At 40.4% G+C, this 18,896-nt stretch overlaps 2 protein-coding genes across 5 annotated transcripts; one reads left to right on the top strand and one right to left on the bottom strand.

The window, feature by feature from the left end:
- Nucleotides 1-521: 521 nt before the first annotated feature.
- On the bottom strand, nt 522-8,572 carry LOC142400757 (uncharacterized). 3 transcript variants are annotated; one of them, XM_075485948.1, is made up of 4 exons: nt 8,523-8,572; nt 2,015-4,957; nt 1,648-1,733; nt 522-1,523 (listed from the first exon to the last, which is right to left on the bottom strand). In XM_075485948.1, exons 2-4 carry the CDS (start codon nt 4,806-4,808, stop codon nt 1,443-1,445), a joined length of 2,961 nt encoding a protein of 986 aa, XP_075342063.1. In that variant the 5' UTR covers nt 4,809-4,957; nt 8,523-8,572; the 3' UTR covers nt 522-1,442. The 3 variants fall into 3 exon arrangements, with proteins under 3 accessions (XP_075342063.1, XP_075342061.1, XP_075342062.1); XM_075485946.1 differs by lacking the exon at nt 8,523-8,572 and adding an exon at nt 7,950-8,060; XM_075485947.1 differs by lacking the exon at nt 8,523-8,572 and adding an exon at nt 7,990-8,051.
- A 917-nt stretch (nt 8,573-9,489) lies between these two features.
- Nucleotides 9,490-18,368, top strand: ttc14 (tetratricopeptide repeat domain 14). Of its 2 annotated transcripts, none has more exons than XM_075485945.1 (12): nt 9,490-10,091; nt 10,763-10,896; nt 11,520-11,719; nt 11,956-12,040; nt 12,497-12,626; nt 12,892-13,047; nt 13,248-13,319; nt 13,478-13,597; nt 13,847-13,969; nt 15,631-15,748; nt 16,498-16,604; nt 16,730-18,368. In XM_075485945.1, the coding sequence occupies exons 1-12, from the start codon at nt 9,958-9,960 to the stop codon at nt 17,712-17,714; spliced, it is 2,364 nt and encodes a 787-aa protein (XP_075342060.1). In that variant the 5' UTR covers nt 9,490-9,957; the 3' UTR covers nt 17,715-18,368. The 2 variants fall into 2 exon arrangements, with proteins under 2 accessions (XP_075342060.1, XP_075342058.1); XM_075485943.1 differs by having other exon boundaries at nt 10,760-10,896.
- The last annotated feature ends 528 nt before the right edge of the window (nt 18,369-18,896 follow it).

Raw genomic sequence — 18,896 nt, 5'->3', positions numbered from 1 at the left:
GGTCAAAGGATTCTGCTGGATGTTAATGTGCTGAGTCTGATTGTTTTTAATCAGTGGCTTGTCTGTTAAAACTGCAAGTCATCTGATGGTATCTGTGACCTGTGAATGATATCTTTTGGAAGATTAGCAGGGAATGATGCTTCAAACACCACAACAAAGCTTAGGACTTTTAGCTGTTGATATTTGACTGAAATTGATTTAAAGACTGCCTGTTTTGTTGACAAAAGAAAGTGAGCTTCCTCTATGAATTCAACTAAGTTTTCAATATTTTGTTTGAATGTTTTAATTGTCATTTTAGCAAAATGAAAGAACATCAAGAAACTATCATGATGGCACTATAACATGATATAATTCACATTTATGATCAAAGATCTGGAAGAAATGCTTTACAAATGTTTTTTTTTTACAAGCTTTTAAAATGACAGTGACTGTATATTTAATTATTTTTGTTTTAAGATGAAGTGTTGAATAAAGTTTCTTTCAAAAGGATGCGTAAAATGGAAAAAAATAGGTAAAGAATATACAATTCACACAGATTCTTTATTAATCTTTAAGAGTGGTACAGTAGAACATAGCACGCATTGTATTATAGACATATTTAAAATTCACCTCATATCATAAAAAACCCACACATGGATATGGGTGAAGAGATTAATTTGACAAAATTCTGTTAAGGTTGACCGCAACAGAATAAGAAATCAAGTTTACCCCCATTAGTTTAATTGTCTGTTTCTGTTCTTTACATTTAAAGACTCAAATACCAAAAGAGGAAAGTTTGCACAATGAGACATCAGAATCTATGTGTAGCTCCTCCTTTTGCAAGTTAACCTCCCCGTGTCTTAGATTTTCCCACCAATGCAGCAGCATGTATTGTTTTAAAGCACAGTACATTCCACATTTGGGCTTCGCAATAGATTCCGAGTGAAACACAGTAATCTTTGTCAGGAGTTCTTTGTTGAGTTCTGTTTCTGTAACTGTAATACACTTGGTATGAGGCACTTGCTGAGGTTATTGTTGTCAATTTCCTTGTTGATGTACAATGAAGGGAGGCGTGTATTAGAAACATACTTTAGTTTCTAGGTAATCAGGCTTGTCAGTATGGCATCTGCCTCTCCAGTTACAAAGCTTGAGAATTACCAAAACCTCATAGAAATCTATAACAAGTGACTTTTTTAAATCTAAGATTCCTCTAATATTCCTATATTGCAATATGATACTGGAGCCAAAAGCATATGGATGCTCATATTTGAGAAATATAGTTTATTTTAAGATGGCAATGAAGAGACTAAGAGACACTAAGTCTGAAATCTGTTTTTAGTGAAAAACCACTTTGGAGAAATTGTGAATATGTTAACGTTTATACCTCTCATATTAAAACCCTAACCCACTAGCACTTGAGTGAATTACTGTACTTCATTCGTGGCTTCTGTACACATAACCTTTCATGGGCTGACTCGAACGCTCTGAATGCTTGTCACTCTGACCGTGTGGGCTGTTCCATTTAAGATCTGGTCTCTGAAGAACTAAACCGAGAGAAAAATGCAAAAGTTTTATCCAACGGTTTCCTTTTATGTGCATTGTATCATCGAATGTTAGCTTAAGAGAATTAACAAACACATTTTTAAGATCTCATTCTGTTTCACATACCTCTTTAACAAGCTCGATGATGGTTCCGTTGCTAACCTCTCCATAAGACCTTAACTTCATCTGTATATGTACTAGTTGTTGCAAACCTGAATGGATTTAAAAGACAGTGCTTTAGTTTTTCTAGTAATGAATAAAAGAACACATTTTATATTCAATACCTGCTAGAATAATGGCTTGTATACAACTCTTACCACTAAGCTACTTTAAAACAAAAGATAAAATAAGGATGAAGCATAATTTCTCGGCATTGTCCGAATCCATGAAAAAAGTCTACTCTCTCGTTTGCAATAAAAACAAAAATCATGTTTTGATTTGTTTTTATTTTATATTTTGATGATCCTCAGGAAACACGCTTGGAATTACATACCTGCTGATGTCGGTGCATTTGTTGTTGGGCCAGTAGTAAGCACAACTGTTGTTGGTGCAGCAGTTATTGCAGGTGAAGTTAGGACATCAGTTGCTGCAGCTGTTGTTGGGGCATTAGTTATTGCAGCAGTTGTTGGGGCATTAGTTGTTGCAGCAGTTGTTGGAGCAGCAGCAGTTGTTGGGGCAGCAGTTATTGCAGGTGAAGTTAGGACATTAGTTGTTGCAGCTGTTGTTGTTGCAGCAGCAGTTGTTGGGGCAGCAGTTATTGCAGGTGAAGTTAGGACATTAGTTGTTGCAGCTGCTGTTGTTGCATTAGTTGTTGCAGCTGTTGTTGTGGCATTAGTTATTGCAGCTGTTGTTGTTGCAGCAATTGTTGGGGCAGCAGTTATTGCAGCTGTTGTTGTGGCATTAGTTGTTGCAGCTGTTGTTGTGGCATTAGTTATTGCAGCTGTTGTTGTGGCATTAGTTATTGCAGCTGTTGTTGTGGCATTAGTTGTTGCAGCTGTTGTTGTGGCATTAGTTGTTGCAGCTGTTGTTGTGGCATTAGTTGTTGCAGCTGTTGTTGTGGCATTAGTTGTTGCAGCTGTTGTTGTGGCATTAGTTGTTGCAGCAGTTGTTGTGGCATTAGTTGTTGCAGCAGTTGTTGTGACATTAGTTGTTGCAGCTGTTGTTGTGGCATTAGTTGTTGCAGCTATTGTTGTGGCATTAGTTGTTGCAGCAGTTGTTGTGACATTAGTTGTTGCAGCTGTTGTTGTGGCATTAGTTGTTGCAGCTGTTGTTGTGACATTAGTTGTTGCAGCTGTTGTTGTGGCATTAGTTGTTGCAGCTATTGTTGTGGCATTAGTTGTTGCAGCAGTTGTTGTGGCATTAGTTGTTGTTGCAGCTGTTGTTGTGGCATTAGTTATTGCAGCAGTTGTTGTGGCATTAGTTGTTGCAGCAGTTGTTGTGGCATTAGTTGTTGTTGCAGCTGTTGTTGTGGCATTAGTTGTTGCAGCTGTTGTTGTGGCATTAGTTATTGCAGCTGTTGTTGTGACATTAGTTGTTGCAGCTGTTGTTGTGACATTAGTTGTTGCAGCTGTTGTTGTGGCATTAGTTGTTGCAGCAGTTGTTGTGGCATTAGTTGTTGTTGCAGCTGTTGTTGTGGCATTAGTTATTGCAGCAGTTGTTGTGGCATTAGTTGTTGCAGCAGTTGTTGTGACATTAGTTGTTGCAGCTGTTGTTGTGGCATTAGTTGTTGCAGCTGTTGTTGTGGCATTAGTTGTTGCAGCTGTTGTTGTGGCATTAGTTGTTGTTACAGCTGTTGTTGTGGCATTAGTTGTTGCAGCTGTTGTTGTGGCATTAGTTATTGCAGCTGTTGTTGTGGCATTAGTTGTTGCAGCAGTTGTTGTGGCATTAGTTGTTGTTGCAGCTGTTGTTGTGGCATTAGTTATTGCAGCAGTTGTTGTGGCATTAGTTGTTGCAGCAGTTGTTGTGGCATTAGTTGTTGTTGCAGCTGTTGTTGTGGCATTAGTTATTGCAGCAGTTGTTGTGGCATTAGTTGTTGTTGCAGCTGTTGTTGTGGCATTAGTTGTTATTGCAGCTGTTGTTGGGGCTGCAGTTGTAGCAGCTGTTGTTGTGGCATTAGTTATTGCAGCTGTTGTTGCGGCATTAGTTATTGCAGCTGTTGTTGTGGCATCAGTTGTTGCAGCTGTTGTTGGGGCTGCAGTTGTAGCAGCTGTTGTTGTGACATTAGTTATTGCAGCTGTTGTTGTGGCATTAGTTATTGCAGCTGTTGTTGTGGCATTAGTTATTGCAGCTGTTGTTGTGGCATCAGTTGTTGCAGCTGTTGTTGTGGCATTAGTTATTGCAGCTGTTGTTGTGGCATTAGTTATTGCAGCTGTTGTTGTGGCATTAGTTATTGCAGCTGTTGTTGTGGCATCAGTTGTTGCAGCTGTTGTTGTGACATTAGTTATTGCAGCTGTTGTTGTGGCATTAGTTATTGCAGCTGTTGTTGGGGCATTAGTTGTTGCAGCTGTTGTTGGGGCTGCAGTTGTAGCAGCTGTTGTTGTGACATTAGTTATTGCAGCTGTTGTTGTGGCATTAGTTGTTGCAGCTGTTGTTGGGGCTGCAGTTGTAGCAGCTGTTGTTGTGGCATCAGTTGTTGCAGCTGTTGTTGTGGCATTAGTTATTGCAGCTGTTGTTGGAGCAGCAGTTGTAGCAGCTGTTGTTGTGACATTAGTTGTTGCAGCTGTTGTTGGGGCATTTGTTGTTGCAGCTGTTGTTGGGGCATTAGTTGTAGCAGCTGTTGTTGTGACGTTAGTTATTGCAGCTGTTGTTGTGACATTAGTTATTGCAGCTGTTGTTGTGGCATTAGTTATTGCAGCTGTTGTTGGGGCTGCAGTTGTAGCAGCTGTTGTTGTGACATTAGTTGTTGCAGCTGTTGTTGTGGCATTAGTTGTTGCAGCTGTTGTTGTGGCATTAGGTATTGCAGCTGTTATTGGGGCTGCAGTTGTAGCAGCTGTTGTTGTGGCATTAGTTATTGCAGCTGTTGTTGGGGCATTAGTTGTTGCAGCTGTTGTTGGGGCTGCAGTTGTAGCAGCTGTTGTTGTAACATTAGTTATTGCAGCTGTTGTTGTGGCATTAGTTATTGCAGCTGTTGTTGGGGCTGCAGTTGTAGCAGCTGTTGTTGTGGCATCAGTTGTTGCAGCTGTTGTTGTGGCATTAGTTATTGCAGCTGTTGTTGGAGCAGCAGTTGTAGCAGCTGTTGTGGATGAAGTTGTTGCCTCTGCAGTTGTTGTGGTTGTTACAGGAGTCATGGTACTTGTTAGTGCCGCAGTTGCTTCTGTAGCATTTAATTGAACTGCAGGTATGGTAGTTGCAGCTGTGGTAGTCAGTGCTGTAATTGTTGGGACTGCCGTCACATTGGTTGGTGTTTCACTAGTAATATTTTGGGGTGCATTTGTTGCTGTAAAAAAAATAAAAAATTTCGGATTGTCATAAATTGTTTGTGCACATTCTTACAGATTTAGACAACCCTCCCATCTTCACTTGAGCAGTGACTACAAAGATCACCAGAGTTTGCATACTCCTTTTCATTCTGTATCGCATTCTGTCATTTACAGAGCCCAGAGAGTCACTGTCAAACTAATGTTTAACACAAAGATCAGTTCCCTACTTTTGATCAGTCTTAAGGTGCTTTATGATGGATCAGTCCATGATCATCAGTCCCTTACTGAGCCCCCCCCCCCCCCACCCCCATCCACCGCTGAAGGCACCATGACAACCACACCACACAAGGTATGTGCAGCTCAGACTCTGCCCACCCTCCCTCCCCCCCTTACTGACAATCAACTGCCAGCACACACACTGGACCCCCCCCCAATGTACTATCGATTGCCAGCACCCACGCTGGACTTTCCCCTCCCCCCTCCCCCTTATTCCTCCTCTGAAGTCACCTCCATCCCTCCACCTGTAGAATGTGGATCACACTCTCAATCCACCCACCCTCCCCCACAAACTGAATGACAACAGCCACCCCCCGCCGTTACAACAGACCAGGTCAGAGGGGCACTTAAACGGCTAAAACTGAAGGCTAGTGGCCCTGATGGTGTCTGTGACAGACTACTTAAGACCTGTGCAGAAGAGCTAGCTGAGCCACTGCAACATATATTCAATAAGAGCTTACATGCGGGTAAGGTGCCTACACAGTGGAAAACCTCATGCCTGTCCCCAAAAAGCCACACCCCAAAGAACTGAATGACTACAGACCGGTCGCCCTCACGTCACACATAATGAAGACATTTGAGCGTGTGTTGCTGTTTAACATCCTGAAACCCCAGGTTCGCCAAGCACTGGACCCCTTACAATTTGCCTACCAGGAGAATGTGGGAGTAGAGGATGCTATTCTGTACCTGCTGCACAGGGTGCATTCTCACCTGGATAAAGGAGGCAGTGCGGTGAGAATCATGTTTTGTGATTTTTTTCAGTGCCTTCAACACAATCCAGCCACTCCTTTTGAGAGACAAACTGCTGCAGATGGGAGTGGAGACAGGGCTGGTGACCTGGATTACAGACTACCTCACAGAACGGCCCCAGTTCGTCAGACTGGGTGACCTCACATTAGAGACTGTGGTCAGTAGCACTGGAGCTCCACAAGGAACTGTGTTCTCCCCGGTGTTGTTCACCCTGTACACCACTTACTTCAACTACAACTCATGCAAAAGTTCTCAGATGACACCGCCATTGTTGCATGCATTAAGGATGGGCAGGAGGGGGAGTACAGGGGACTGGTGGAGAACTTTGCCAGATGGTGCAGGACCAACCAGCTGCAGCTGAACACCAACAAAACAAAGGAAATGGTGGTTGATTTCAGGCGAACCACCCCGCCCCTGGTGCCTGTCTCTATCGAGGGGGAGACAGTGGAGACAGTCTGCACGTACAAGTACCTAGGGGTACATCTGGACAATAAACTGGACTGGTCTGAAAACTCTCACGCACTCTACAAGAAGGGTCAGAACAGGCTCTACTTTCTGAGGAAGCTGAGATCCTTTAATGTCTGCAACAGACTCCTGCTGATGTTCTACCAGTCTGTCATGGCCAGTGTGCTCTCCTATGCTGTGACATGCTGGAGGGGTAGCATTAGGAAGAGAGATGCTGGACGCCTTGACAGGTTGGTGAGGAAGGCTGGGTCTGTTGTAGGCACAGAACTGGAGGCTCTCACTTCCACAGCTGAGAAGAGGACACTGAGCAGACTCTTCTCTATAATGGACAACCACAGTCACCCTCTGCACTCTGTGTTTGCCAACCAGAGAAGCCTGTTCAGCTAAAGGTTCCGCGCCATCCCTTGCAGGACAGACAGGCTACGAAGGTCCTTTGTCCCCAGGGCAATCCAGCTGTTCAACACCACACAGAAAGAGACTGCCATAGGTGATTGAACTGCATAATCCCCCCCCCCCCCATAATCAGGAACAATTTCTCTGCACCAGGACTCTTTTTACTGCTCTTCACTTGGACAATAGAAACATACTGTGTATGTGTATGTGTGTGTGTGTGTGAGATCTGCCTTTTTGCTGAATGTATGGAAGAGTTATATGGCTGTTATATGTGCAATGTTGTGTGTAGTGCCTTATGTATAGTGCCTTGTGTATATGTTTGCTACTAGACACCTTAATTTCCTTCGGGATTAATAAATGGTACTCTACTTTATATTGCATATATACTTTGTTGTACTTTATTTAAAAATGTCATACTTTCATACTTTATATTGATTAATCTTTTGTGTCATTTGCTCTTTTAAAAGCGTCCTTAATTCAAGATGAATCCTTTTGGCATTTTTGTTGTTGTCAGGAGTACAGTAGAAATGAAAACCCATTCTATCAACTTTTCCTCCAACTGAGATGGTCAGAGAAGTCCAAATGCGTGCAGTGCCATCTGTTTTCTGGGCTTGTGTTCTTAACAGAGCCACTGAGGCATGAAGTGCCCTCTTGAAAGTAAACCAAAGCTAATGAATTATCTGTGCTTAACCTACTCACACAAAGTTATTACGAACTATTTAGCTTACATTTCACCTAATTATTTAAAAAAAAAATTAGATTGTTAAGTCCGACAGTCATATATTTATGCACATAATCAATGTCTTGTCATTCATCATGTCTTCATCAACAAGAAATAAATCAGTTTTTGTAGTCTTATCTTTCCTACTGCAATATGGAAGTCCTGTAAAAATACTTTTTTTTTTAAAGGGATGATTAATAGAACTTTGGGAAGACATCAAACGCGGGCAAAACATAACATTTTCTAGCATGTTAAATGTACAAGGTAGAATAAGCACCGCTCACTTATTACTAACATGTTATCTTAGAGAACCAAATACTATCTTCTGTTGTCTACTATGATCCAAGTATCATAAAATTCAAACTATTAAAACGATAAAAATAACACTTGTAATGAATAATTACCCTGTCCAGAAGATATGTTAAAATAGCCAAGAAAAAATACCAAACAAAGGATTCTCTTGTCCATGATGAATGGTTTTACTTCACGTTCCTCTCCGTACAGACAGGTTGTTAGTCTGTGATTGCACATTGTATTAAGCTTGTGAATTGCTCCTCCCTCTGCTATACAGAGGGAGTGACCAGATATCAGTGAGAGCTGTTGCTTTCGAAAAACCTGAAAAACTAGGTAGTGTTAAAGGCAAATATATTCCCACAACAAAAAAAGACTATGTACATGAGATGCCCAGTATTATTTTACATACATATTTTTACATGAATACAGCTATCCATCAACATAATATTTCATATTTTCATTCATTTTTGCTTTCTTTTTCTTAGATCTCAAATCTGTAACCATGACTGCACAGTTGTGGTTTTCAAGTTTAATGTGCAAGTCGACAAAAAGAGCAGTTACACTTAAGAAACAGTGAAAACACAGCAAAATAGACCTATAAGCAAAAGGTATTCATGGCTTATCATTTGCTATTAGTGCAATTTTCTAATGACATGATTATCATCATTGAGTAGATGTCATACCTTATAACTCTCTCAAGATGCAGGTGTTAAAATATGAAGCTACACGCACTGGATTTCCCGTTGAAATACCTTTGCACTCAGTAAGCTTAACAATTGTAGGAAACCGTGAAGTTGTCAAACAGGTTTTTATAGACATGTTAAACTCAGTTTCAACTTGGTTTTATCAATAGCACAAGAATGCATATAAGTCACCATAGGGTAGTTGACTTTAGAAAATCATCTATCTAAATAAATATTCAAGTCCATGAAAAAAATTATTTGAATATTTTTTTTACATTAATGAAATAATTTAATTAATTATAATAATAGTTATTAGGAACTGCATTGCTTAAAGCCAAACGGATCTCTCGATATGTATTTATTTATCAGTACGGCTGTATTTTCTGAGGAGGCTCAGGAAGTTTGGCAAGTCATTCAGTATATATATATAGATATATATCTATATCTATATATATATATAGATATATCTATATCTATATCTATATATATATATATATATATATATATATAGATATATATATATATATAGATATATATATATAGATATATATATATCTATATCTATATATATATCTATATCTATAGATATAGATATATATATACTTTTTCTTTTGTTTATTTGTATTTGTTCATGGTATTCTCACTACTTTGACTGGCATTCTTGCAGACAGAAAAGAAAGTTTTTCATTGTACAAGGAAACGTGTTTTTACTCTGCATATGACCAAAAAAACCTCTGAATCTTGAATCTTTGAATCTTATTCATCTATTTATCTATAGGAGAATCAGTATATCAGTGTATCAAAAGATCAATTCTGCTTAAATATATATGTTTTTTTTTTTTTTATTAGTCTTATACTTTAATTCGGTTAAACATAGACAAATCATTTATCATACACATCTGTGACAACGATGGTTCCTACCTGGAACTTGTATCTCCGGACAGTTTCCGTGTAACACTTGATGCGCATGCGCTCTTCTCCGCTGCATTTTGGCTACGCCTGGAGAATAAAGTAGCCGAATTCACTGATGCTACTGAACTTTGTGAATTTCCTACGATAGTCGTGTTTTTGTGATATGGAACGAGGTTTATATGTGTTTCAGTATCGGAATTCAACTAATTATTTATTTTGAAGATTACAAACTGCAAAATCTACATATTCTGGAGCGTTAGCATTTTTTTTTTTTTTTTTTTTTTTTTAGCTCGTTAGCTGAACAACGCGGAGCAGCGTGGTAGTTAAAGTACCAAAAAAGTCTCAAAGACGTCTTTAACTTATTAAACATCCCCCATGTTTAGTAATAAATCAACGAACATCTCTTTCAAAAATAATGTTGCAACCTCAAAATCAGATCCTGTAATTTTTGAAAATCAGAGTCGGCGTTTGCGAAGTGTTTGGCTTGTATGATAATGTAACTGCGGTCCTGTGAGAACAGAGGATGGACAGAGACTTGTTGAGACAGAGCCTGACCTATCACGGTGAATCACTGCTCAACAAACTGAAATGTGAACAAACTGAAAATCCGGACTTCCAAGCGGTGGTATCTGACCTCTGCAAAGCCACCTATGAGAGGTATGTTAGCAACTCGAAAGCTTTCACAGAATCCCTAGAAGGCTTCCGTTGTTTGTTTTGTGGGTTAACGGTCACGTGCCCGCATTCTTTTGTTCGTTTTGTATCTGTAAGGAAAATATTTCAAATTTTTACACGTGGTTCATCAAATCTGGTATTTTATCTTCAGCAGCTGACAGAATCGCATTAAGTACTCAAATGATCTTTTGTTCTTTTTCCAATTTTGGATCCTCCTTTGTAATTTCTGATTGAAGCCAGCATATTAGCCAATAAAACAGCATTCTGGAAGAGATTTAACCGTTTTATAACTTCAAATGTATCATATAACAGTTTTTACACACATCAGATCACTTATGGGAATTCGTAAATGTATTTATTTATTTAATCATTTTAGTATAATCCTGCATAATTTTTCTGTTGTTTGGAAATTTAGCTGAATTTATTTTGTCATACATTTTATTATAGTTGTATTAATTTATTTTGTATTAACTGAGTTTAATTTGTATTATTTTATCGATTTAGGAGGTTTAGTTGTCTCAAATGTTTTCACCTAACTTTGTTTTTACATTTTCCTTTAGGTCTGCGTACCAGGAGTTCATTTTATAATATATAGCCTGCCTGAACATTATCTGGTGAAGGGCCACGCTCAAACATTTCTGTTTTTTGGCTAGCAGGGGAGAAGAGCAGGGCAGCACACTGGTGGAGCAATTCATCGCCAGGAAGGCTGACATCTTGTTCTGCCCAGCATGGAAGACTGCAACTCCTCAGGAGCACGAGCACGAAAAGGAGGAGGAGGAGGAGGCAGCAGGTGTGTGTTGCTTTGGTCATCTTCCTGATTTATTTCACTTTAACAGGGAATTCCTGCTCTCTGTGTCTGCATGTGCACTTATCTGTATGGAGTCCTAAATATGCCAGTTCCACTGCAAAGTCTCAACTCAAAATAGGCATTCATGTTCACGTCAAGTTTGTTGTTGTTTTTTTAAATGGCCGCTGCTGAGTCAGCACTGTTCCAAATGCTTGGACAGTCGACTGCAGAGGGATATGATGGACACTGGTGAACTGGTTCATGAGCCTAGCAATGCACAAATTCCCTCTAAGCCAACAAATTATTCTCCAGAAGTCCATCCACAATGAAATAATCTCCTTTTTTTCCTTGTAAATAACAAGACTGTGATGCTGAGTTCTCACCTCAAATGATCCAGTTTTCAGCTCCTTTTTAATACATATGAAGTAAGAACTATCTACCTTTGGCAGGGAATCTTCCAAGTGTTTCTCTAACTGAAAATTATGCAGCAAAATAGCACAGTAGAGTAAATAATAGAGTAATAAAAAAAAGTCGATTCAAAACTTATGCATAGGAATAATAATGTTGTAGATTTAAAGACAGCACATTTACGGCGTGTCTGATGAAATGTATCCGTGCTCTTTCAGAGCCCTATGCCATCATGCCACCGGTGGAGTTATTCATGGAACTCTCATATGAGGAGAGAAGAACCATGATTTACAGGGACTTAGAGAGAGGAGACATCGTGGTCGGGAGGATCAACAACATTCGAGAATACGGCTTCTTTCTCACTCTGCTTTGCATGGCAGGAGATCTGAAGAGAGACATAGAGGACCTCGAGTTGTCAGTACGTGAACAAGTTAAATCTGTGGAATCTCTCTTAGTCCTGTCGTAAACCTTGTGTGAAGCACCCCTTACTTTTGTTTTACTATTTCATTTTCTTTTTTGAATTGGTGATCGCCGAAGCTTTTTTTTTTTTTAACTGCTCGTTTCCTCCTTCAGTTAATTTCAACTACTCCTCTCCTTTGATCTCTGCTAACTGTCTCCTAACATTGTGCAATTTTCACTCTTTTCTGACTCCAGGCTCTGTGTCACATAAGAGAAATTCCCTCTACTGGCAATCATGATGATCCTCTGTCCTACTACCAGATCGGGGACTTCATCAAAGGTTGGTGGAGCGGAACTCTTTCATTTCCTCATGAAATGAAAGAGTTGGCTGGTTATTATTTGGAGGTGTGGATGTGAAAGGTTCTGCGTTGATGCAGTGACGGAACGTAATCGAAAGTTTGCTGTTATTAATGTTAATGTGTTACAATACTGTTAAACAGCTTTGTCATTAAGTGGCTCTTTGGCATACAAAGGTGGGAGAAATGTTCTGCTGACCTTACAGTGATATGTTGGGTGAAAATCTTGGCTCATCATGGGGAAGTGTGAACTAGATTATACACATGTGGGGTGTAAAATGTGTCTTAAAAAAAAAAAAGATATTTGGCTTAATTTGGTCATGGAGGACTGGGTTTCACCAGCTGTTGGAGATCTTTGATTAATATGAGACTTGATTCTCCTTTCTCAGAAAGAGAATTAAGCTCTTCTTTTTATGTTGTGCTTTTCTTTTCCTCTGCAGCTGGAGTGAAAGACATTGACCGCTTCCAGGAAAAGATCACAGTGTCACTCCACCAGGCCTCTCTTTCTCCCAGTTTGGATCACATCAAACTGGGTGTCATTACACGGGAGCAGCTGCCGGTTCACTACAGGTAAAAACGCGCTAGTTTACAGAACTTTACAGAAGTTACTGGATTTATGAGTCTGACCCTCATTTTGATATTTTAGTGTATTTTTTGTTTGAAATAATTGCTCTGGCTGATGTGTCAGTTGAAGCCTAAAATAAGCCCTTGGTGTACGGCTTATTGTGGCATGAATTGAAAACTTTTTTTCTACATTTAACATTAGAATCTAGAGTTTTGTACAAACGCAGTGAGTGTTCATGTCTATTAACTGTGTTTTCTGTCCTCTACCTAGTCGTAGCGTTACTGCAGCCGCTGACTCCAACCAGACGTATGAATGTATACTGAAAAGTTGCCACGGTTACCAAAACCCTTCTGTGGTGGACTTCCTGCTGGAGAAGGTGGGAATTAGTGACATGCACCCACCGTCAATGATGCGAGGACTACAGAGGTGATTAGGGATACTTTTAAAAAAACATTTTTTGTATTCTTGGAACTGAAAATTCTAGTTTTCACTGTTTTGTTTTAATTGAAGGGCAGAGCGGTAGAAGTTTTTACCTTCTTACTTATGCTTTTCATTAGCGGCGATCTTTAAGAGAAAAAAGCCTGTTGACTTTAGAGAGTTCTTACTTCTGCCTCTTTTCTTTGCAGTAAACTTTTCCAAGAGGAAGACTTTGCTTCAGTAATCAGGAAGAAGCAGTCTGCATCCTGGGCCTTGAAGTGGTAATGCTAAACCGGAACTTTGTTTATCAAGCAGTGTTCCTCTGTGCTTTTTAAATTTGCCACTGATGAACTTTTTAACCTCGTGTCTCGTCTTTCTGGGCTTGACTGACTTCACTTTAACACCAAACTGACCATCGTGTTGCATTGCGTGCTCTCAGTGTTCGTGCAGGTGTCGACCACTTCAAGCACGGTCGTCACGTGGAAGCCATGAATGAATATAACAAAGCCTTGGAAATTGACACGAATAATGTGGAAGCGCTGGTGGCACGAGGAGCTCTGTGAGTTTACTTTCATTTCAATCATAAAACCGACAACTGACGTACTAATATTTCATGAATCTGGTTCAGCTTCACAGGGGTCCCTGCACTTTATAGATTTTAGGATATTCATTTATTTCCATGCCCATACAACAAATTACAAAGGCCACCTACATTGAACCTCTTGAGTTTTAGCCCCTCGTATAAGAAATTGTTGATACACTTTTTTTCTCAGAACATGATCAGTCAGTTTTCCGTTCTTGCTCTCAGGTATGCAAACAAAGGCAGCATCATGAAGGCTATATCAGACTTTGAACTGGCTCTGGAGAACTGCCCAGACCACCGAAACGCCAAGAAGTACCTCTGCCAGACGCTCGTGGAGAGAGGAAAACAGTAAGTAATGCTTCACTTAATTCAGGACTTGAACTCAGCGGAAGTTGGTTCAAACACATTCCACAACAGGTTCTCCAGATCACATTTCTCAGCTCACTCGTTTCTCAGAAAGATTGCAACCAGTGACAAATACCCTAGATCAGATGAGCTGGTTTATGGTCGGCAAAGATGGAAAATCTACTCGTGTGTCATTTCGTGAAAAATGGCATTTGTAAAGGCGGTGTGTAAGCACCGCTTTGAAACACTTTGGACATGAATTTTTAGCGTTTCCATAGCTTTGAAGTCGACTGAGAGGCTCAGAAGGTGCATCGCTTGTTTTTAAAGCAGCGAATGACATGAGTTCAACCATGAGTCGACACATGCATATCAGCTTGTGCCTTCAGATATTTTTCACTGATTGGTTTAACCTTAAGTTAGTGCTGGGCGGTATACCGGTTCACACCAAATACCGGTTTATAATTTCGTTATGATGTGAATTTTTAATATACCGCCATACCGGTGTATTTGATTACACAACGGGGGGAACGCTGCGTCGCACGACATTGTTTGAGACGGGACCCTTTTCAGTGTTGCGCTTCTAAACACGCATGTTTACTGTCTATTTTTAACGCTATTTAAAAAATACTGGTATTCGTAAAGCTGCATTTCCTTTCCCTGCTCTCCCTCCGTCTCTGTCAGTCATGCGTCTCTCTCACATAGCCTACACACACACACACACACACACACACACACACACAGCCCCTCCTCTCCGTGCACACCGCGTGTGTCTCCATCAGCGAGATCATCCCTGGGAAGCATGGAAGCTTGCTAGCTTCAGCGCCGCGTTAGATTAGCTCCCATTAAAAAGTCCTATAAAAATATTTTATATTTTTAATACAATGTTGTCCCGACCCGACCCATAGCAAACAAGCGATTACGCCTTCTTTATAAAGTTAACTAGTCGAAAGTTTGCCGTTAAAAAAAAAAAAAAAAAAGTAGTTGGGTTGTCGAGGTCTAAACACTAGCAGCTGTGAATCAAATAAAGTAGGTTTTTTAAACTCTTACACTGAATGTTTGCTGCTTCAATCCAGATGAGTATTGAAAAATATTTTCCGCAATTGAAAGAGAGACGTGTTGAGACTGAGGACCAGCCTGAACCGGAGGTATCAGTCTGAAACAGAGCTGAACAGTCCGACCAGTGTTATTATTAGCTATGTTATTCATTTGTTTACAATGAAGATGTTAATATTAATACAATAAAGTTCTGTGTGACCAATTATTAATGAAGGAATTATTTTGAAGAATTTTTATTTTAATTTTTAATTCTGTTCTCAATCTGTAGAAAATGCTGTGAACACCTAATTATGCATGAAAAAAAAATACCGTGATATACCGTGATACCGTGAAAAAATACCGTGATATGTATTTTTGGTCATACCGCCCAGTACTACCTTAAGTGTCTCTCAAGGAATTTCTACTCAAAACAATAATTATGCCGCGCAGCCTTCACGTGGGGAAGACGTAATGCAGAAGTCAGCAGGAAAGTTTTGGATGAACCAGTTGAACTTGACCTTTTTGTTGCTGTCGTTGAAATGAAAGTCTTTCCAATGATGGCAGTGCTGATATTGAAATATTATAATTGACATTACATACTTAGGTTTATTGTCTGTGTGTGTTTTTAGGCTTGAAGAACAAGAAAAACTAGTAACAGCTGAGGGATTGTACAGGAGAGCTTTGACTCTTGATGGCTCAAACCCCGAAGCGAAGGAGTCGCTGCATAACATCACAGAAACTATACAGGTGAGCGGGCCACGACAGACACGCACATGTTCAGCAAAGTCAGCAGGTATATAGGTTATTTAGTTAAAGATTACGCCCTATCAAAACAAAAAGAGATCCTCATTAACTCGCCACTGTTCCTCCTTTATTTATTCACACATGCCAGACAGACTAGTTTGCATATTTTCCGCTGTGTTTGTAATTCTGATGAAGTGTTTGGTGTGTGTATGTCTGCGACTTCTGTACCCTGGCCTTTGACCCTCTGGCTGCCACTGCCTTGTTACCTGCCTGGTGGGGGTGAAAAAACATGGACTTCTCTATGTAAATGACTCCTCCTCCATTGGACACCGGTGCGTGCCGTGTCCCTGCTACAAATACGGTAACGTTGAAACCTTTTCCATCAACATGGAAACCGAATGCTGTTTGATTTCTTTGCACTTCCGTCCATCCATCTACTTCTATGCCAACGATTCGGTTGGACCACACCACTTTTTTTCTGGTAAATATGTGACTCTCCGCTCATTTCTCCATCTTTCTGTGATGTTTGGTTCATGTTTCTGCTGTTTTTGTTTCTTTTTCAAACCTTTGTCTTTCCTTTTTTATCCCTATGCTCTCTTATTCCGGTGGAAATGACTGAATAAATGAATGAATGTTGTTTCGGCGTCTCTCTTGCATGTTTCGGGTCGTGGTGTAAATGTTTTTGAATATGTTTCTATGGGCTTATGCCTGCCTGCTGTTGTCATGCATTGCCTTGCCCGGAAATTGTAAAGAAATCGATTCGCCTGCGAGAAGAAGCGCTTGCTAAGGAGCAGATGAAGGAAAAGAGCGGGCCGACCAGCGCTGAAAAATTACGTAAGATCTTAAAAGAGGAGAAGAGGTATGTTGACTGATGAATCGAAGGTATGGCATGGCCAGCCCATTGGCATAACCGTCACATTATTATTTAAAAAAAAAAAAAAAAAAAAAAAAACATTTTCAGTGGATGTCTGTCATTTTTTTTAGGATGAAGAAGAAACGGAAGCGATCAAACTCTTCCTCCTCATCCTCCTCCTCCTCTCGGAGCTCCTCGTCATCATCCTCCTCCTCTCGCAGGAGGTCCAAGAAGAAGAAGAAGAAGCGGAGGAGGTCTGAGCGGGGAAGTAAACGCCGCCGCAGGATGTCCTCTAGAGAGAGCAGGAGGAGTTTAGGGGGTAAGAGGGAGGAAGAGGAGGATGAGGTGGAGTGGATTCCCGCGCCTCCCAACACCTCTGCTACCTTTCTCAACCAGAAAGGTGGCCCCATGTTCGGTGGAGGAGATGATGAGGAGGTAGTAGGGAGGGACAGAGAAGATAAAAGGATCAGCGAGTTGTATTCTTTGTCGGCAGCCTCAGAGGAGGAAGAGTCTGACTCCTCACGCAGAGAAAGACGAAGGGAGAGTACAGAGAGCAGTACAAAGAAAAGGAAAAACAGCTGGAGCAAAAGCCCACTGAGAGAGGAGAGGAGGGGCAGGAGTAGAGAAAGGAGGGATAAGAGCAGCGAAAGAGGGAAAGAGGATAACAGGAGAGACAGGAGAGAGAGTGACTCCAAAAGGAGGAACAGCGTAGAGGAGAATCGAACACGAAAGTCATCCTGCTCATCGGCTGAGGTGGAATATTCCCAGAAATCAAGTTACCGCTCTAAATATTCAGGAAACTCTGGTTCTGCTTCTAAACATCCGGAGAACAGGATGAGACGCGACTTATCCACAAGGAACTCCTTTGATGGCGGTAGGTACGAGAAGAGAGGGAGGCGGGAGGGAGAGGATGCAAAAAGAGAGGAGGAAAGTAGAAAGGGGAGATCAGAGGAAGAGGGCAGCACGTCACATCAAGGACTGAGTGAAAGATCAGAGAGCGCTCGTAATGGACAGAGTGCTGTGAGGCCTAAGAAAGACGTCCCTGCTAACCTGCTGGATATCTTTGACAAGATTGCTCAGTTTGAGAAAGAAAAAGGAGTCAACTCAAAAAACTAACTCAATAATAAAGTCCTCAGCATCCCGACAGATGTTATTGGCAAAATGTACAATGAAATCTTTGGACTGTAAATCAGAAACAGACACAATTGCCCAAATTTGTTGCTGGTCGAATGTCCTCTGAAGTTCTTTTCAGTGTTGCAGAAAATGGTTCATTTTACTTTGATACGTCTTATTCTTTCTGGTAAATTTAAGGCCTGCTTGTATTTACCGTATATTAGCTTGTCAACGTGTAATCAAATTTTCCATCTTAATGAGTCGAAGCTACAACTTGAATTGGTGACCCTTTTTATTGTATTAATATGCAAACTGAGGATCTGATCAAACCTTTTCAAGAGCTGGTAATCTTTGTAGTCTCCTCCTTTACAGGGTTATTCACTGAGCATGTTGATCAGTTAGAACTTTAGAGCACAACAGGCTTTAAAATCTCTTGTGTAATGTTGAGACTTTGTACTTGATGAAGAAAACTGCCTCATGTTTACTGCCATGTGCCAAGCTGTATGTTCTTTGTATTGCTTGCTTAACCTCTTCCCACACAACTCGACCTTTGGCTTTACATAGAACAGATGCTTCCAGCTGTACTCCAGAACTTTCTTTCCTCTGGTAAAACAAACTCACTGGAGTCAATAAAACAATTAAAATGTTCAAACTTCATGTCATTTCAGTCCTAGTGATTTCTTTGTCATCCCAACCACGTTTCATCATTTTACTTGAATATTTACTCGTTTGTTTATAATAACATATATTTTAGGGCTGGGCGAGTTAACTCGTAAATTATTTAACGGCGATAAATATTTTATCGCGCATTAATGCAGTGTTTTTATTGTACAAGTCTGTTGCTCACAGGCTTTTATTTTGTAAAAGTCTACTGCGGAACCGGAAAGGAAAGTAATCGCGGATCCACCAAACGCAGAGAAGGGTACGGAACTTTTACCCGGCCATTTTCATTCTAAAGTTCTTCCAGACGGCGGAGTCCACAGAACCAAAGTCATCTGTAAACACTGCCAAGTTGAATTGTCTTCTCAGCGTAGTAGTTCCAGTCTAAAATATCACTTAAAGGCAAAACACACAACTGATAGCAGCAAGTCATTCAAGGAAACAGACAGTGGAGCGAGGCTTCTACATAAAAACTACAGAAAGATGCTGATGTTAAAAGTGTGTTTGCACAACAAATGTTATGGC

Source organism: Odontesthes bonariensis, chromosome 15, assembly GCF_027942865.1.
Source record: "Odontesthes bonariensis isolate fOdoBon6 chromosome 15, fOdoBon6.hap1, whole genome shotgun sequence".
Lineage (NCBI taxonomy): Eukaryota > Metazoa > Chordata > Actinopteri > Atheriniformes > Atherinopsidae > Odontesthes > Odontesthes bonariensis.
Note: the sequence above shows the minus strand (reverse complement) of the source record. Positions and strands in the feature narration are given on the sequence as shown.

What these genes read in the sequence shown, in the direction of transcription:
- LOC142400757 (XM_075485946.1), bottom strand. Translation starts at nt 8,013, where the DNA reads ATGGACAAGAGAATCCTTTGTTTGGTATTTTTTCTTGGCTATTTTAAC. An exon ending in TAACATATCTTCTGGACAGG is followed by an intron (nt 4,958 to 7,949) that starts GTAATTATTCAT and finishes TTTTTTTTACAG; the next exon opens with CAACAAATGCACCCCAAAAT. An exon ending in AAATGCACCGACATCAGCAG is followed by an intron (nt 1,734 to 2,014) that starts GTATGTAATTCC and finishes AAATCCATTCAG; the next exon opens with GTTTGCAACAACTAGTACAT.
- ttc14 (XM_075485943.1), top strand. Translation starts at nt 9,958, where the DNA reads ATGGACAGAGACTTGTTGAGACAGAGCCTGACCTATCACGGTGAATCA. An exon ending in GGAGGAGGAGGAGGCAGCAG is followed by an intron (nt 10,897 to 11,519) that starts GTGTGTGTTGCT and finishes GTGCTCTTTCAG; the next exon opens with AGCCCTATGCCATCATGCCA. An exon ending in CTCGTGGAGAGAGGAAAACA is followed by an intron (nt 13,970 to 15,630) that starts GTAAGTAATGCT and finishes GTGTGTTTTTAG; the next exon opens with GCTTGAAGAACAAGAAAAAC.